General features: G+C 35.0%; 1 protein-coding gene across 1 annotated transcript in view; it reads right to left on the reverse strand.

The window, feature by feature from the left end:
- TRPM3 (transient receptor potential cation channel subfamily M member 3) overlaps window positions 1-17,989 on the reverse strand; it is a 265,210-nt gene that overhangs the window by 126,416 nt on the left and 120,805 nt on the right. Inside the window, exons 2-5 of the mRNA XM_053968911.1 lie at window positions 13,724-13,803; window positions 12,873-13,077; window positions 4,944-5,157; window positions 1,774-1,898 (exon numbers count right to left, since the gene is read on the reverse strand). Of these exons, the coding sequence (XP_053824886.1) occupies window positions 1,774-1,898; window positions 4,944-5,157; window positions 12,873-13,077; window positions 13,724-13,803 (624 nt within the window). The remainder of the gene's footprint in view (window positions 1-1,773; window positions 1,899-4,943; window positions 5,158-12,872; window positions 13,078-13,723; window positions 13,804-17,989) is intronic.

Here is a 17,989-nt window from a genome sequence, read left to right on the forward strand (position 1 = left end):
AAAACCAGAAGTGCTTCAGCATTACATCATCCTATTGATCAATAATTTTATAAAACTATTTGGGGCCAGGAGGTTGAGAGGATAAATTTTATGTTGTCTATCAAAGGCATATTTTGAAATATTTCTGTCCTTAGTGATGACCCTGTCATTGTAACCCGACTGACATAATTGCGTCTGCCTTAATAGAAGACTCTACCCAAGTTAGTTGTAACTTTATATTAAATGTTTTTCATTTTGTATCTGATGATCAGAGTAACTAAGTACGTAAAGTAAGTAAGTAATAAGTCTTTTATGATTTAATTAGAAAGGTTTTTTTAAAAAAATGATTTATTTTAAAATAAAATTACAGTACAACTTCTTGGTTTCCTGCTAAATTGTAAGGATATTTAGAGGAAAGTATTGCTTAAAGAAATCAGAAGTCAGGGGAACTGCTCCACTTGGCTGGAACATTGGGAAATCAAGAGTTTTTTTAGCTTTTTCTGCAAAAGAAGGCTCCAGATCCCCTTAAACAGGCAGTGACTGCCTCAGAACTGAGGTAGCTTTCCAACAGGAGGATAAAAGTAATAAAGAAATTTTCAAACATTTGAAAATGGCTAATTTTATGTTTTTCTTAACTTCTTTGTTCCTGCTACGTTTCCAGAACCCCATGCCTAATCACTAACGACTATATATTTGAAAATTACGTGTACATTACACTTCTGTAAGAAGATATAATATATCCTTGTGCTTAGCTTTTTCTGCTAATTACCTTCTGCACTGCACCTCAGAAGAGTTCATTGGTGACTCAGAATTACTTGGCAAAATCTGATCGTGCTTTTTTGTGTGGTGTTAGAGTACAAGACTCCATGCTAATACAGTTCCCCCTAACAGCTGTACTTTCATAGTAAATTGCAGTAAACTCCAGTCAGATAATTTTCTTTATAATCATAGTAACTCCTCTGACTTGAGAGATACTTGAATCCTTTTCCCCTTCCCAACTTGGTCATGGATACAGAATGTACACAAAAGAATGGGTTAGGCTAATGAAGATAAGGAAGAAGTTCTTTATGCAGATTGTATCTCTTACCCTCATAATTAGTCACTGGTTCTCAGACAGATTTCTTAGGAATGAACCAGAAGTGAGAAAAAAAAAAAGGGTTCTGAAAAGCTTCAGGTAAAAAATAACCAGTTCAGACAAACTATTAATGTATTTAAAATTAAGGAATTAATCTTACTGTATTAAGGGTTTTAAAAGAGAGGAATTGTGTGAAAGAATAGGAGAAACACCAGTCCTGTCCTTCAGAAAGTGGCTGAAGGTGAATTACTTGAGGTCACTCTTATCTACAATACCCAATAAGACCTTTCAAAATTACATCAATAAAAATTTATGGGAGGGGATATATTCTAAGGAGGATAGCCTGAAATTTTGAATTTAACCAAGGCATTATAGTATTGCTTGAAAATAAATCCGATTTCAAGTTTTCCAATCAATATTTATTAAGTACCTTTCTGGGTTCATAGAGTTCTAAGGATGAAGCTTTGATATATTTTCAAGAATAGCTTTTAATGAATTGCCATTATGATTTATTTTTAAATAACATACAGTGCAGGAATTTTTACTGCTGATGTGTCAAAACCTGCCATCAACCCTAATGGAAAACCTGTGTATATATTGACTTTTAGCTGCAGATAATAATTCTAAGAGGAATTGCTAAGTGAGGGATGGAGACGACAGGAAAAATAACTGGAAGATTTATAGATACTGGAGGTCATCTATGTCTATATAGGTCTTACATCTTTGCCAATCAGGTCCTCTTGATTTTCTACAATCCCCCAGGGAGCTATACCGATGGTGCAGATCTTCCCTCGAGATTTTGAGGCATGATCTTTCAGGGCATCTCCGACATGCCGAATGACCCCTGGCAAAGAAACAGCATAAAACAGAAATTCATAATTATGTCTGTTTTGTTCATTACCATATTGATGTAGTATAGACTTGTTTTTTTAGGGAATACCTGTGCCTATCCTTACAATTAAGTAAAGCTATGAATACATTCTTATTTCTTATCATTAATTTATGTGAATCCATTTTATTGAATCCAAAAATTACTAAATGAAATAATAAGAAAAAAAATACACAGCTTTAGAAAGAAGAATTGAAATGCTGATAGTTGACTGCAGCTTATCTATCTGCACTTATGCTCACATGTGCATGCAAGCATTTGTGTATTTCCAAGCACAGAAAGAAGGATAGGAATTAATTGTGGTCCCCACCCCCCCCCCCCAACTCCCTCAGAAATGCAGCTTGTACACAAATGCTCCCAATCAAGGATGAAAATGTGAAAACATCATTATGCTACTCTGTGATGAAGCTATTTTGCCATTCTTTCCAAACAAACTCAGTCACCTGAGATAGCTTCCTGCAGAGTATTAGTACCTGCCCTGGGAATCAGTGAGAGAACAGAAATTAGTACAGAGAGAATGGCTGCATTCTTCCAAGGGCTGCTTGCTTGCTCTAGACCAGCTTTGGCAGTGTTTCAGTGGTATCTTCGTGCAAAGGACAAGTGTAATTTCTCCTTCCTTTTAATAAAACAATCTTTTAAAATCTGTCTATTAAAAACTATTTTTAGGATGTGGCTGCACTGGAGCAGTCTGATGGGTTTGCTGCAGTTGTTATCTGATTCTCAGTTGCCGAATTTCCATATTGTTCAAATTTCACGATTTCAAGATGACTGGATAGAAATCACAGTCACACAATTGTTAGGATTTTGGTTTTAGTTTTCTGAACTGCAAATGACCCAGGGTAAGAAAACTCTCCACAACTAACAGATCCTCTATGTCCTTGAGTCTAGTATTCTTCTTGGTGGAAGGTTAAAAAACCCCAACCCTGTAGCTGCCATCAACTATGAAATAAGCTGTTGGGCCCAAGTTTTAGGTTGTTGGAACAGCCTAAAGAATTTAAAGCAGAAAATCTGTCCAGACTGCAAATATTTCTCTTGTTTAGAATAATCAACTTTCAGCGTGACATGAATATTCAGAACAACAGTCATGTTTTTAGTCAGGTATGCTCTGTCTCTCCCACATCACTGATTCTCAGTCCAACAGCAGTATTTCAGGACATTTCACTTATAATTTTCCTTAAGAGAAACCAAATTTTAAAATTTATATTCAACAAAAGAGACTGTACTGAGAAATTCTCAATTTTTATGATTTCACAAGTAATTTTCAGCTATACAGTTTGAAAACCTAGTCCTTGAGCAATCAACTCCTTTCCTCCAGAAATTAAAGACTGTAGTGAGAGATTATTGATATTGCAAAATTGCTTTTCAAATTATTTGTTTTTAAAACAGCAGAGAGCCACTTGAACTACATTGTATTGTCTAGGAAAAACAGTCCTTTTCAGCAGCATTTATGATTACTTTCCTGGTTCATTTGTATTGTTTTGGCATTTGCAAATATGAGGATTTGAAAAATGGTAGGAAGCAGTTGTGCATTTGCCAAGTACAAGTGTTATCATATGTCCTTTTTAAAAAAAAAAAAATCTGTATTTTGATTTCTACAGTTGCTCTGGTAATCCACTGCATTAAGTGTACAACATGTACATTCTTCTGATGTAATTTTAACTTAAAACTTATATCTGTCTTTGCCATCATCATGACAAAACTATCTGACCACTAATATTATTACCACCATAGTGCACAAATCAACATTAACCGGATTTTATTCCTTATTTTGAAGAGATGTGGGTCATATTACATTTGTGTCTATTTATCTAACACTCCAAAAGCTTATGCTTCTTTGCTTTCTTCAGGTACCAAGCCTGCCAGAGTTCAAAAAGTCTTTGGACAGCACTCATAGACACGTGATGTGATTCCTGGGGCTATCCTGTGCAGGGCCAGGAGCTGGACTCCTTGATCCTTGTGAGTTGCTTCCAACTCAGCATATTCTATGATTCTGTGCTACTTGTATTGCTGTTGTAATAAAACTGAGTACTGTTTTAAATTTGATGTGCTCTGAAAACCAAGTCCAATACTCCTATTAAGCATTTACATTCAAACATGTAGGAGTTGATCCACCATGCACTAAAATTAACATATGATAGAATGATTACATTGTTTTCCAGAGACAGTAAGAAGATATACTCTTGCTAAAGTAAAAAATTATAGCTTTGTTCCTGCAGCAAATGAGAATGACATAAATTTACAAGTTCATGGCCTAGCTCAAAACTTTTTTCAGTTCTCTGTAGAAGAACTTTTTTGATTTTCCCCTGAATCTCTCCCCCTTTCTGCCTCCATCAGGGAGAGTAACTGAGATGTCAATGCCAGAATTTTCTGTCTAGGGACCTACATTTTGCAGCTTATTCCCAAAGTGTATATGCTGTCTGCTAGCAGAGCTGGGCCAGCTGCTGTCTTGGGTCCCTAGGACACCCCTTTGGTGTACCACAGATGCTCTTTGACTAGAAGTGGCAGCTATTGCTCTTGATGAAAATGTAATAGCAAAAAATTAGGTTGAGCTCTCTACAAATAAGGAAGAAGTTTGCCATCACATCCAAAAACCAGAACTTTTTGGGTCACCTGATTAAATAAAATAAATGTCTCTTCTGGAGGAAAGTGTTTTCAGTTTTGTGTAATAAGAGTTGGACTTCTTTGACTAGTAGTCCTTCCCTGCAGTTTACAGTTGATCTTATAAAATCTTCCTTGATGATATACTAATACAATTGCCTTGCAGGAGGTTTTATTTTCAGCTCCAAAGTGTGCTTTTCATACTTCAGCAAACCTTTCCTTCTGTTTTATACCAGCTGCTGGTGTCAACTTCACATTTTCTTGTTTTCATATAGTACAGAAATGACTAATAAAATAAAACATAGAATGGCTTTCTAATCTTATAATTCCTACTTTTTTTCCTTTTTTTTGTGATGAAGTCTCCTAGATGCCATTGTGCTTTTATTTCAATGTTGCTCTTACCTGTGTTTACTCCTCCAGTGAATATCCATGCTCCAGTTGTCATTGCAGCCTTAATAAGTCCTTTTCCAAAGACTTGCTTGAGTTTTGGCTGAAGTTCAAAATTCTGAAGGCCCCCATGCACAGAGATGAGAAGTTTGGGGAGCTCAAGTTGCCACTCTTTGGTCATCAGATGCAGAAGAAGGTCAGGCTTTGTGTCAAAAGACACACGTACATACTGCAGAAACAAGGGTAATAGGAGAGAGTAGAGAAAAAAACATTGTTTATACCTACTGGTTTCTAATGTATATTATCTGTGCCCAATAGATCACTTTTTAAATGACAAAACCAGTAACTATTTGCTAACCAGATAATTAGTTTCCTAGGAAACTGAGAAACTAGGAATAATGGAACACTTGAATTTCACAGGCTGGACAATTTTCTTTATTTAGGAAATTAAGAAATGAATTGTTTCAAAATCCTTAGCAATGCCAGAAAGATTAATGTCTACAATTTATAAATGCAAAAACTGGACCAAAATGTAAGAGGTCTGCCAGAGGTGACCTAGGTAGTCAGGGTCACAACTGTGTATTTAATTGTACCTCATTTTCAAATTACCTAAGTCAAACCCTCAAAAGGTAAGAAATAGCAGATAAAAACTCAGTTCTTCAAGCATACATAGGTTTAAACTGAGCAAAACAACTAAACAGATACTTTCCAGATGAAAGAATGCTAACTATATACAATTTGTACAGGTTCATGATCTTGCCGTAGAAAACTCTAGATCCTAAAAGGCTGGGAAAGAAATTCTTTCTATAGCTGCTAAGATCTGGAAGGAGCCTCTTAATAAAATAAAATAGGTTGCAGAAAGCACTCATCTGTCAAACTTCTGATTAAATCAATACCTGTAGAGCAACCTCAGCAGTCTTTCTCTTGATGGGTTGTCAGCACAGGCATCAGGTGTATACCTTTGCCTTCAGTCTGAGGAATAGCTAGTCCTAATTTGTTTATTGTAACATGCCAGGTAGTATAATATCCATACATATTATGTAATCATTTTGTCCCTTTTTGACATGTCTAATCAGTATTTCTTGCCAAAAGTTTGTTATTTTTTAGCAATATCATATGATAATAAAGTGGATTCCTTTCTAGTTGAATAAGAAATAAGTACTTGGCATTTTCCAGAGGAAACTGCTAATAAACAGAATTTTTTTGCAAGAATGGGTTGCTGCACAATAAACATCTGCTGTTAACATTTCTGGAAGCAGAAGCCTGTTTGCACAATCAGTTGAGGGGGGGCACAGCCAAACCAAAAGCTGAGCAAGAACTTGGGAATGCACGTTCACCCCAAGTGCATCAGTAATGTTCTCTGCAGCAGCCATGCAAACTCACAACAGCTACTGGACATAAAAAACACAGTTTTCATTTCTGTCAAGCTTATTAATATAGATGAACTGCCTCCTCAGTAGCTACTCAGTCAATTTTCAGTGTGAGTTAAAATCTTGTATGGCTAGACAGATATTAAAAGTTTTTAAATTGGGATTCGAGGGTTGTCAAAGTTTTAACACATCAGAGGGGTATAAAAAGAATGATCATTTTGCCCTTTTTCATCTCTTAAGGGAGATCTGAGGCTGCAAAGGGCACCTGGAGGCATTCACAGACAGCATCCTTAATGGGGCCTCCATGAAAACTCTGCTGTGAAACTATGGAGTCTTTGGTTTGGAATCACTGGTACCTTACTCTGCTTTGTGGTGAAGACAGACTGCAAATCTTCAGAAGATAATTAAAGTGAATTCATACTGAATTCATACTGGTAATTAAGGTGAATTCATACTGAATTCATTAATTCATAATTAAGGTGAATTCATATTGGCAATGACCATACAAACATGCCATTGCATCATCTGGGATGATGCTAAGATGAAGACACAAATGGCATCAGATATGTATTATCTAATCTGGACAGTGAGTATTTTTTTTTTCTTTAGATTTTTTAAAAATACCTCAGAATGTGTGATTTCACTGTCCCTACCTTCTTAAGTCTTTGTATTACTCTTATATATAAAGACCTCTGAATTCCAATAAATATAAATCTATGAAGTGATTAAGAAAGAAGTATTTTCTTGCATTTATTTAAAATGTAGACAATTTGTATTGGAAGCAACTGCTTCTATTTTATACTACAGGAAAACCCCCTTTATACTTTTCTAATTTTATTTTACAAAGTGGAAATTTAAGGAAAAATAAATACCTAAGGTTCTTTCATGTAAATTAAAATTTACATCAAGTGAGATAAAATTTAGTGGTTTAGAAGTTTTTGGCAAGGATGCCAAACATGATTTTTCTTTTGTGCATACCATTCAATTTTTATGACTATTTGAATAATTTTTGCTCTTACAGAAGCAATTTTTAGTTTGGCATACTTGAATTTACTCTTTTGCCATTACTTAACATGTTAGCTAGTAACTAAAAGAGAATTCTTTTGTCCTATTTTAAAAAGTTTACATTAAATTATAGATATGACCTTTAAGGCCACTTTAGCCTGTAACAAAAATTAATGTCTTCCAATCTTGTACTAGAATATTTAGCCCTGTCAGTTTTTGCTTAGAATGTTAACGAGTGTTTATTTTGTTTCTGAATTCTCTTGCTATAGCCTCTGGAGGCAGATAGAAAATTTGAATCTTAGCCAAACCACTCTGTTGCTGTTCTATGAAATTTCATGCCTGGTGTATCTGTCAGCTGTAGACATTATCAGTTCTAATGGGAAATGATTTAGCCCTTTCTGCATGGGAGAAGTATATGTATAGGACGCAAGAATTCAGTTTTTATGTGTCAGCAAAGCAGGGCAAGATAGGAAGCAAAAGTACAGTTCTGAATCACAAAACCTACAGACTGACCTGACTGGCATCAACACAGAAAGTGAAAGGACAAAGCATCAAGCTCAAGCTGCAATGCCCATTTCATCCCTAGACCAGCACAGTGGTATTCAGCAGGAGTGCATTTATTGCCAGTTGTTGTTTCACTTTTTTTGTCAAATGTTCTCTAAAACAAACCTATGCCCACCCTCGGTCAAACAGCCAGACACTTCCAAGCTCAACTCCAGTGCCCTAGAGCAAAAGTCAAAGTTCCTGAGAAATAGAATTACTACTCTGTTACTTAAGCACAGCTGTCTCATTAAACTACTTGGTGAATGATTGCAGATGAGAGTGTCAGTGAATAAATTAAAGAGACTCAGAATTTTGTTGTATTTCTGAAAGTAAATCTATTCTGACAATATTTTATGATCTGCATTCTAACATTATTCCTCTGTTTCTTTTTGGTAACTTATTTAAGTTTCTATCACTACAGGACTGCTTGCCCTTAAGTTTGATCCTCAATTAAAAAAGAAATTAAATTACATTTAATTCTCACAGAATTAAACAAAAAACCCTGCTACTTAGACTAAAACCAGATTGGTTCTGTGTAAGTTATTTCTTCTTATCCCCTTAAGGTCTAATTCAAGTTCCACTGAACAATCAGTGAAAGGACCCTCATTGATTTAAATGGTCTTTGGATAAAGGCTTTTTTGTGTAATTTCCCCTTTTTCTCCATGTAGAACACCATCTTTTAAATTCTGTAAATATTTTTAAAAAATTAATTTGCTATAACAGAACAATGGCTGCTGCCTTTTCATGGTTTATGAAAAGTTATCTGGTTATCTTTTTTTTTCTATCAAAAGCCCTGATGACTTTTGGCATCCTTTTAATACAATTTTTATAAAACTCAATGCATTTTATGTGAATAAAAATACCTTTTTCTGTGACTGACTTCCAAATAATAAAGTTTTAAGGACCTGAATATTAGCAACTTTGTCTAAGCAACTGTTAATGTTCATTGGAATTCTACTGATGTTCTTTCATGTTTCCATGAACCATAAGAAAAGTTAAGCAGATAATACTGAAGTAAACTTCCTTTCTTTTGCAGCTGCAAACTTATTTTAGAATTTTACTCTGCATATGAAATGTATCATTGAAATGCATTCAGCGAGGAGGAATCTATTTAACTCACCAAAGGCTTTTCAAACAGCCATTTTCCATTTAACCCTGAAAAACCATGATGAAAGAAATTTTAGTTCTGCAAAGAGCAATCCTTAAAAGAAGTTTATAAGTAATCCAGGCCCACCAATTAATGAGAGAACATTAAGTCTCTATGTGTGCGTGTGTGTGTGTGTGTGTGTGGTTGGGTGAGTGGGGGGTGTGGGGACTAAAAAATAGAGGTTTAGATTGCTTAAAAGTGCAGTGCACAATGCTCTCAGCAAGATTGTCTTAATTAGTACACTGATGAACAGAATACATTTACAAATTTTTCAAAATATTGCTCTTAATTGGAATGGAGTCACTCACATGATAATTGCTTTCTGATTTAATAAAATGGTAGTATAAAGTTAGATAAGTGTGTTACTTAAACTGCAAAGAACCAACTAGTGTAAATAGATCATATTTTATTAGTTTTCCTGTATTTTTATCAATTTTATTTGCAAAACCTATTAATAAAATTGATGTACATCCCACATACCTCTCACAACCTTTTACAGTTGTTAAATTTGAAAATCTGCTATAAAACCAAAATAAATGTAGACAAGCAAAATAGTTAATTGCATTTCTTACATATTAATGGGATGAGTCACTTGTAAAGAAAATATGAGATTGACAAAGATCTAAATACCACAGTCCTGTTGCAGGATCATCTGTGGTTGCATGAAATTGATGAAAAGGCCTTTTTAGTAACTGATCTTGTAAACCAGTGTTACCTAATCTCAGCTATGTGTTTCTATGTAATTTGCTGCACAAATTATAAAACTATTTGCATGATTGATTTAAGGAGGATAGTGCAGCTGCACTGAAGATACTTAAACAATTCCATGGCGTTAGCAAAAATCATGCTGTTTGGGAATTTTTGTTCCATGTGGCTGTAGAAATGAAATTAATGGCCCAGTCAATTCTATTTACAATATATAAGCCTATATCTTTGCTGTTTTGTTCCAAATCCATGTGTTCCATTAGAGTTTCAGCATAATTTTCATTTCCACAGCTAAAGATCTATTTGTTGTTGTCTGGTGGCAATTGATGTAATATTGTATCATGGGAAGTGTAATTACACTTACTATATATTTTGTGTTCAAATCTAATTCTGTTAATTCAAATTGAGAAAATAATCATCTGTCAGTTTTACATGAACTAGTCTGTCCCATTAATTGACTCCTAGTTTCCCAATTATAAATCTAAGGTTATGGTTCCTATTAACAAACGTCACCTAATTCTTTGAAGTCCAATTCAGAAAAATTTAACAATTTTGCTGTTAGCAGAGACCAAGAAAATATGGCTCAGTTCAGTGTTTCCCTTGCTTAATAATTTTCACATGTGGGCATCCATTTCAGGAAATAAAATAGGGAATAGGTGGAAAATGTAATGCCAATTTTTTCCCCTGAGGTTTTCCTTGATTTGTTCAACTTGCCAAATCTTGCTGCTTTGTAAGGTTACTTTATTAGTCAAAAGGTACAATATAAGCCTACCACGGTTGCCAGCAAAAACCAGCTTGCATGCTATAGCATTATTTGGTAGCCAGTACCTCAAAAATTACTAATACATATTTAGAAAGGAATATATTTATCATGTTTTCTCCCCTTTATCTTTCTTCCGTTTTCCACACTGATCAGATTCTCTGCATTTGAGTTTGAGAATGTATAGTTCTGGAACAAGAACATTTCCAAGAGCTGCTATGTACTTGCTCCTTTTTTTTCAAGCCTTATTTTATCAATAAATCTCCTTTTTCCCTTCTCTGCTGAAAAACTTGATGGGATCCTTTGTTTGAGCAAATTCTTGGCTTCCACAGAAACCTTTGGAGTTGTTAAATTTTATTTATTATGGGAAAATCCCAGTACCCAGTAAATGCAAAGATAGGAGTTTAATTTTCTATTAATAATACTGCAACAATTAGTTAGGCAACTTTTTGACCATAGTCTACCCTAAAAAAATGTTTAGGTATGGAAATATGAACACAAGTACATCTTCATGCTGCTTCTGTGGCAAACACCTTGTAACAAAATTATTTTACCTGTTTCCATTTAAATTGTTATGCAAGCCTCCTTATTTGTGTTTTGGTCTTATGAAAGGTATCTTTCTCACTGGTGGTAAGCAATCACAAAACCCATTTGAGAGATATTTACTGGATTTTTTAATCTGAAGCAATTTTCCCATCAGTAGAATAATCAAATTTCTGGAGATTTTTTTTAATGAATTTGTTTTATTTCCATGTTTTGGGTGGGGTTTAATGATTACAAATAGATGGCATGTGCAACTTCTTGGTTCTTGATTCTGAGTCTGACAAAATAAATCTGGAGAGTTTCCAGAAATAAATGCATTGTCTTTATTTATCCCTAAGTTTGAACTTGTTATTTAGTTTTTGGAGAGTTTAAGTCCCTTTTTCCATTCTCTTTTTTTCTTTTTTCTAAATTGTTCATGGTTTCTCTCCTGACTACACTCTGTGACAATAGTGACAATATTTTTCTTTCCTTTATGCTGAATTCCAGTTTTATCTCTACAGTTGCACTTCAATTGTACTTCTTTGAGCACACAGCATGAATCTTAGAGCGTGTCCTGTCTCTTCCGGCACTATACCAGGGCATCAGAATCCCAGCAAAGATGAGAAGTCCTCTGAGAGAATTGGTGTCAACAGCTTCCCTAAAACCTTCCTCACTTCTTGGCTCCCCAAGACTACTTTTGTCTGGGCAGGGCTCTTTATTGCTTTATAGCAATCTTCAAGGACATCACCGAAAAAGCTCTTATCCCTTCTCATAAAACTGATTCCTCTTATCCCTTCTCATAAAACTGATCCAATGCAAGGAATCCTTATACAGTTAATAACATTCATTACTGGATCTTTGGACCTCTGGCCTTGCAGATTTTTAGGTGATTGGTTATCAACTAAACATATGAGGTCTGTGATACTCTCAGAGAAGCTACCTAATTTTCTGTTTCTTGGTGCAGCAGTGCTTTCTAGTTTCTCTCAAAAGAAGCCATCCATCTGCACAAACAGAACCATCCACCTGAGTAGTTGCTCCAACTCTGTTTTCACTGTCTCTAATCTCTGTTTTTTATGACAGATCTGAGTCACCTGCTGGGAAGAATTTACGCAGAGAAAACAGTACTGGATTGCTGGGCAAGTTATTCTGCAGAGTGCCCAGGAGTTCAGCTTCTGCCCTCACTGCCAAAGCAGTGTATTGGCCATGAAGTGCTAGGCATATACTGCTCTGACATTGCCAAAGATCCACGTTCTGCACTTTAGATAGAGTAAGAGAGATTGTTCCTTTCATGTATTACACAGAAGAAATACAGGCATGGGTTAGCATGTGTGCTGGAAATGTTTCTCCAAGTTAGTGGAGCAAAGCCTTCAGATCAATGCACTTTGGTATCACTCCACAGGGAAGGAGTAACTCCTTGATCAAGGGATTTTGTAGTTTCTAGATTAGACACTTCCTGGAGCCTCTTATTTCATTGAAATATGAACCATAAGTCTAACTGGTTTACATTCCTATACATGTCTGGAGGAATATTAATGGGAATTTGGTATGTTTAAAATCCATCAGCTTTGCAGACACAGCCAGCAATGGGAAATCATAGTTGAATTCTAAAATTATTCCGAAAAAGACCAATGAATAGCCATTGGAATAAAATAAAGACAGCAGCACATTAATGTGCCTTCATCCTTCATAAAGGTAGCTCCTCTTACACTGCACTCCAGCTTTTACAGTTAATTTGTTCACCCACTCTTTGGCACGTGATACATAAAAACATACATTCCGGTTGTACACTCAATAATACTTTAGCATGAAGTTAAGAAAGAATACTGTCCATTCTTTGTGAATGCTTACTTTTAGCTAGCAGCATTATTTATCTAAGAGAAAAACATGGTTACCATGGCTTTATTGGAGTGGCCTCCTCCTTGGAACTCAATGGTTCCAAAAGCATCTGTCGGGCTGAGCTGCGTGTGCTTGCTGATGGACCACTTCTCCGACTGGACATCATTGCGAGCAAGCCTGGTTTCATTTTTCTCATTCTGAGTAACGGAGGTGCTTGGAGGCTGTCCAATGTGTTGACCTGTTAGACGCCCACAGCAACACCTATGACATTAAACAAACAGAAAACCTGAGTCACGTGTGTATATAAACTGGACAGGGAAACAAACTACAGAAAGACCCAACCCCTCTTCAACTCTGCCAATTCCTTTCCTGAAGCCTTTATGTATGGAAACAACAACGTATATATATTACCTTTTTTCCCCTGTGTCTTGTTTACTTTTGAATCCCCTGTATTTCAAAAAAATCATGCTTTGTTCTAAATATGTACAAAATGAAATTAAAGAACATCTCTTTTCTTCAAGTAACATTAGGACAAATATTCAGATTTTGCATGGATTAGCACAAATTTTAAATTGCTAGTTTAATGCATTTATTTGCTTTTGACAGTGTTGTGTGTCATGCATCCAATTTAGGTAAATATTCAGTGCGCTGAATATTGAGCTAAGAAGATAAGGAAATTAAACATAGATGCTGACCCACCCTTGATTTACCTTTTTTCTCCTGAAATAAGTTTTGAAATGTAAACAAATAGTTACCATGGGAATCCATCACTCCAGATGTAATTCAACCACCTTCTGAACAAATAAGATTACAAAATATTTATATCTGGATCCATTCTATGCATATATATAGAGAGAGACTTCTTTTTAACCAACTTTCATTTTTCATATAAGTAACATGCAATTACCTATGGGGGTCTTTGGTGCTGGGTATGATATGAACACATTCTCTCTTGTAAAATGCCCTTTCTATCCATGATTTCTGTGCCTGAAAAAGAGAAAGGAAATGCCTTGAGCTCTGTTTTCTTATTTTATACAACTTATAGTACAACTGTAGAAAGCTTTAAACAGAAGAGGAAATTTCACTGACTCTTCAGATAAGCAGTGCATATTTTGCAGAGGGCAAACATTCCATTAGAACTATGGTTCCCTTCTAGAGTTAAGCACCCAACACAAGGTTTTAATATTCTTTTCTTATTCACTAGCCAGATGACCTTGATGCTGTTACCATATTCTCACAACAGAGGAAGAAATCTCTGGAAAAGTATTAACTCAAACTCTAAACCTTTCTGCATGGTAGAAAAGCCCCCGCACTTATTCACTAAAAATACCTCTGTTTCCATATCAGTGATACAACTAAGCCAACTCTAATTAAAAAAACCTACAACCAAACCAACAAAATTACCTGAAACATTTTTACACAAGCACTGAGAGTACTTTTTGACACAGAGGCAGAAACTGTGGTTTCTATGTGGACACCTTGATTAAAAAAAAAAAAGAATAAAAAAGAAAAAAAAGAAGAAAAAAAGAAAGGAAACAAATAAAAACGAGGAAGATCTGTTTCTGAAACAAGACACAAAAAATTTAATACATTGAGTCAGATGATTGGCAAGTAGCCTCTAAAATAGTAGCTATGGTTTTTCATGACACTCAAGAGCATCCATCATATATTCACATAAAAGCAGGAAATTTCCTGCAACATAATCTTAATTGTCAGATACACAAGATGTCTTTTCAAACAGAGGGATGGGTAGGAAAGAAAAAGAGAAAAGAGAAGAACAAACACTAAACAAGAAAGGAGAGAATTTCAGAGTTCTGAAATATTTTTAATTATCTAGGGAATCCTCACTCCATATAATATGAATTCTGGCAAGCTCCCTAAAACATTCACACACATAGAGCTCCATTATTTCATTTAATAAGGAGAGGAGTTGAAGCTTTCCTTTGAAAATTCATTTAAAACAGATTAACTTAGTACGTTTAAATAATAAAATTACTAACTGAACTGCATAGCATAAACAGAACTATAAACTATGGACTATGTCAAAATTCTCTGAGAATTAAGTAATGTGAAATGAACAATTTAAAGGAAATATGAGCATTTTGCCTCTATGAAAGGAGAGCTTTTGAAATTGCTTATGGAACTAACTGATGTTACTTTTTACTATGCAAGGTTATATAAGTAATACCTATGTATTACTTTCACTAACTAATGTTACATCATTATCTAATGTTACCTTCTTGTCAACTCTATCTGTATCCTGTTTTCCATGTTTAAAACCAGAGCCCTCTGCTTTTGAAATATATGAAAATTACTGTGAAATAAAGAAATTTCTTGGAGTCGGTGAATGTCAGTAGCAGAAACTATAAAATAACATCACAAGAATTCCTAGCTACATCTACAAGTTACCAGTCCCAGTATATAGAATTCATTCTTTTGCTTTTTAAAGAGAAAATAATTCCTTGCTGGATTTATTGCCTATTGGTGCTATTTAGCAATATTTTATCTTTGGTCTCCTTGCATTTTTATTTGAAAAATCTGCTACACTTCATATTTTGTAGGAATAGCAGATACCTAGCATCACTTTTACAGTATAAAAAAAAAAACAACTCTATTTAAACTATTAAATGAAACTGTATTTGACTGGTTTTTCTCATGGTAGCAAACAGAAGGTTAATGTATTGTAGAAGGTTGGGCAAGATATATTTTGTTTAAACAAAATATAGTTAAACAGAAATTCTGAATGCTAGAAGATTTATACTTCACCTAAGAAAGACTGCCTTGAGACTTAATTTATTATAATTTATAAATATCCTTTACTAAATATATTACTATTTTCATCCTTTTCTGCAAACATTTTACCATGGTGAATTTTCTGGCTACACAGAACTAATGTATCTTTTCTAAAGGTGGTCTCTAGGTAAATTTATCTCAAGTTCCAGTACAAAAAGGTGCCATAACAGGTACTTCACTGATTTTTTTTCACTAGATATAAAAGCAAGCTTTCAAAACCCAAGAAACTGACATTTAAAATTTGTTTTCCTACTCCTTCTCATATTGTTTTTGCAAGTGGAAAAGTAAACCAGCTATATTTTTAAAAATTAAAAACAAAAAAAATAGTTTATATTTGAATTTTCATCACACGTCTTCAAAGGTAATACTGTAAAAATAATAGTTGGGTTTAAAATCTTCTCTATTCACATCACGAAAATATACTTTCCAGCTTTTAGACCTCAATATACTCTCCTACCCAGCAGAGTTGTGATGAGAAAATATGTGATTTACTAATCTCGTAATTCCTTGTCCTTCCAAATTTAAAAGAAATCATCTGGTTGCACTGCCCCATGCCAGTTATCTTTCTGCAACAGATATAATTTGCAATTAACTATAAAGCTGTAATATCAAAATATATTATATTAATATCTAATAAATAAAGATATAATAAATTATGCTACTTCCTGTAGAGTCTTCATAACAGAATACCTTCACGAAATCAACATATTCATAACTAAACTGTCTGCATTAAACTCTTACTTATAATGCAAATTAGAAGTAATATATTAGAAGTAATATAAAGTTTAGAAGACTATAGCAAAGTATTTTCAAGACTAGTAGAGCAGGAAGCTTATCTTCTCTTTCTTTTCAAATACTCCTTCAGTAATGGTTAATGATAATTTATAGTCAACAGTGAATTCATAAAGTACACGCCATACTTGAATTCAGTTTATTCATAGTTTAACTCTCTCAGTAAGTCTCTCTATTAACCTCACTGCAAAATCCCACCAAGAATATTTTCTTTCTCTCTTTTCTTTACCTGAGTATCAGACTTGGCGTTTAAGGCTGTCTCGAAGCAAACCCTGCTGCCCACGTTTCGCCACGGCTGGTCATTGCTAATAACGCATTTGTGCCTGGCCCCTGTGCAAGGCGCTCGCTCTGCCTGTGGTGCAGCGACATGGGAGCCAGCAAAGCCCTTGCACCCCTTAGCTGCTTGGAATGTGCTGCTGTGGGATTAGCCCTGTTAAGGGTTCAGTGGGCACTCACCCATGGCCCCACAGCACCACTCGGTTTGAACATCTAATCTGACGCCAAAAGAAAAACAAATCCCTTGAGAGCTTGGATTTAACTGGCACAAGCCTTGATGGGTTTTTTGTCTCCTCTCTTTTTTGCCCCTGAGAAAGCAAGCTGGTCAAAGTGTGATAAGATGCTCTGAGTTCTTAAGTATGACTCAGGAAAACCAATCCATCAAAAGAAACACTGTACTAAGCTGGAAAGAGCTTGAAAACACAGGAGAAACTGTTAAGCTCCAAAGAATGAAAGCAGTGTGTTTATTGGACAACTGTGAGAAATCCATACATAGTTGAAATATATTGCAAATAATCAACAATAGCATTTTTCCAAAGTAACTGGGGTTTTGTCAGTTTCCCACCAAAATTGCTGTACTGTAGCGCATATAACTTTTCATAAACACAAACCTTTGTCCTTCAGAAACAAGCATCCGCATTGTTTTCATAGTAATTAAAAGCTGGTAACTTTAACCAAAATAGAATATTTACAAAATTGGGGACTACTTTACTGTGCCCTCTTGATATTAACATGGATGAACAACGTTTTCATATGAACAACACCTCAATTTTTATTTTAGTACCTAGCAATAAAATAGGTTTAGTTACTTAATTCAAAAGTTTTCAACACATAAAGTATTTTGACTCTTAACCCCCACCACCATGTTTGCATTAGCTCCTCTCTATTTCTACATAGGCCTACATATCTTCCTTTCCTTATCATTAAGGGTGTACCTAATGCATGAAAAATAGTCTGTCCATCTTTGGTACTGATGAATGCCCAAGCACGTTAAACTGTTTTGCATGTACCCTAGCTCTTATGGGCCAGACTGGGCAAGGCTGAGAATATGCATCAACTTTTAAACTATCACACAAGTGGAGAAGCTTCTCCTAGGCTGGCTAATCTAAGATTGCTTTTGTCTCTTGGTTCCCTAAGTTTTTGTGTAAAATACATACATTTATTTTGTAAATATTAATGTATATATTAAGAATGTACATACACATACTCTCTGTATGTGTACACACACACACATACACACACTCACACAAACAAACACACATTCTTTTTCAGCAAACCTGTGATCTGTGAGGTTTCTGAACCAGAGATTGTG

This window comes from Vidua chalybeata, chromosome Z (assembly GCF_026979565.1).
Source record: "Vidua chalybeata isolate OUT-0048 chromosome Z, bVidCha1 merged haplotype, whole genome shotgun sequence".
Taxonomy (NCBI): domain Eukaryota; kingdom Metazoa; phylum Chordata; class Aves; order Passeriformes; family Viduidae; genus Vidua; species Vidua chalybeata.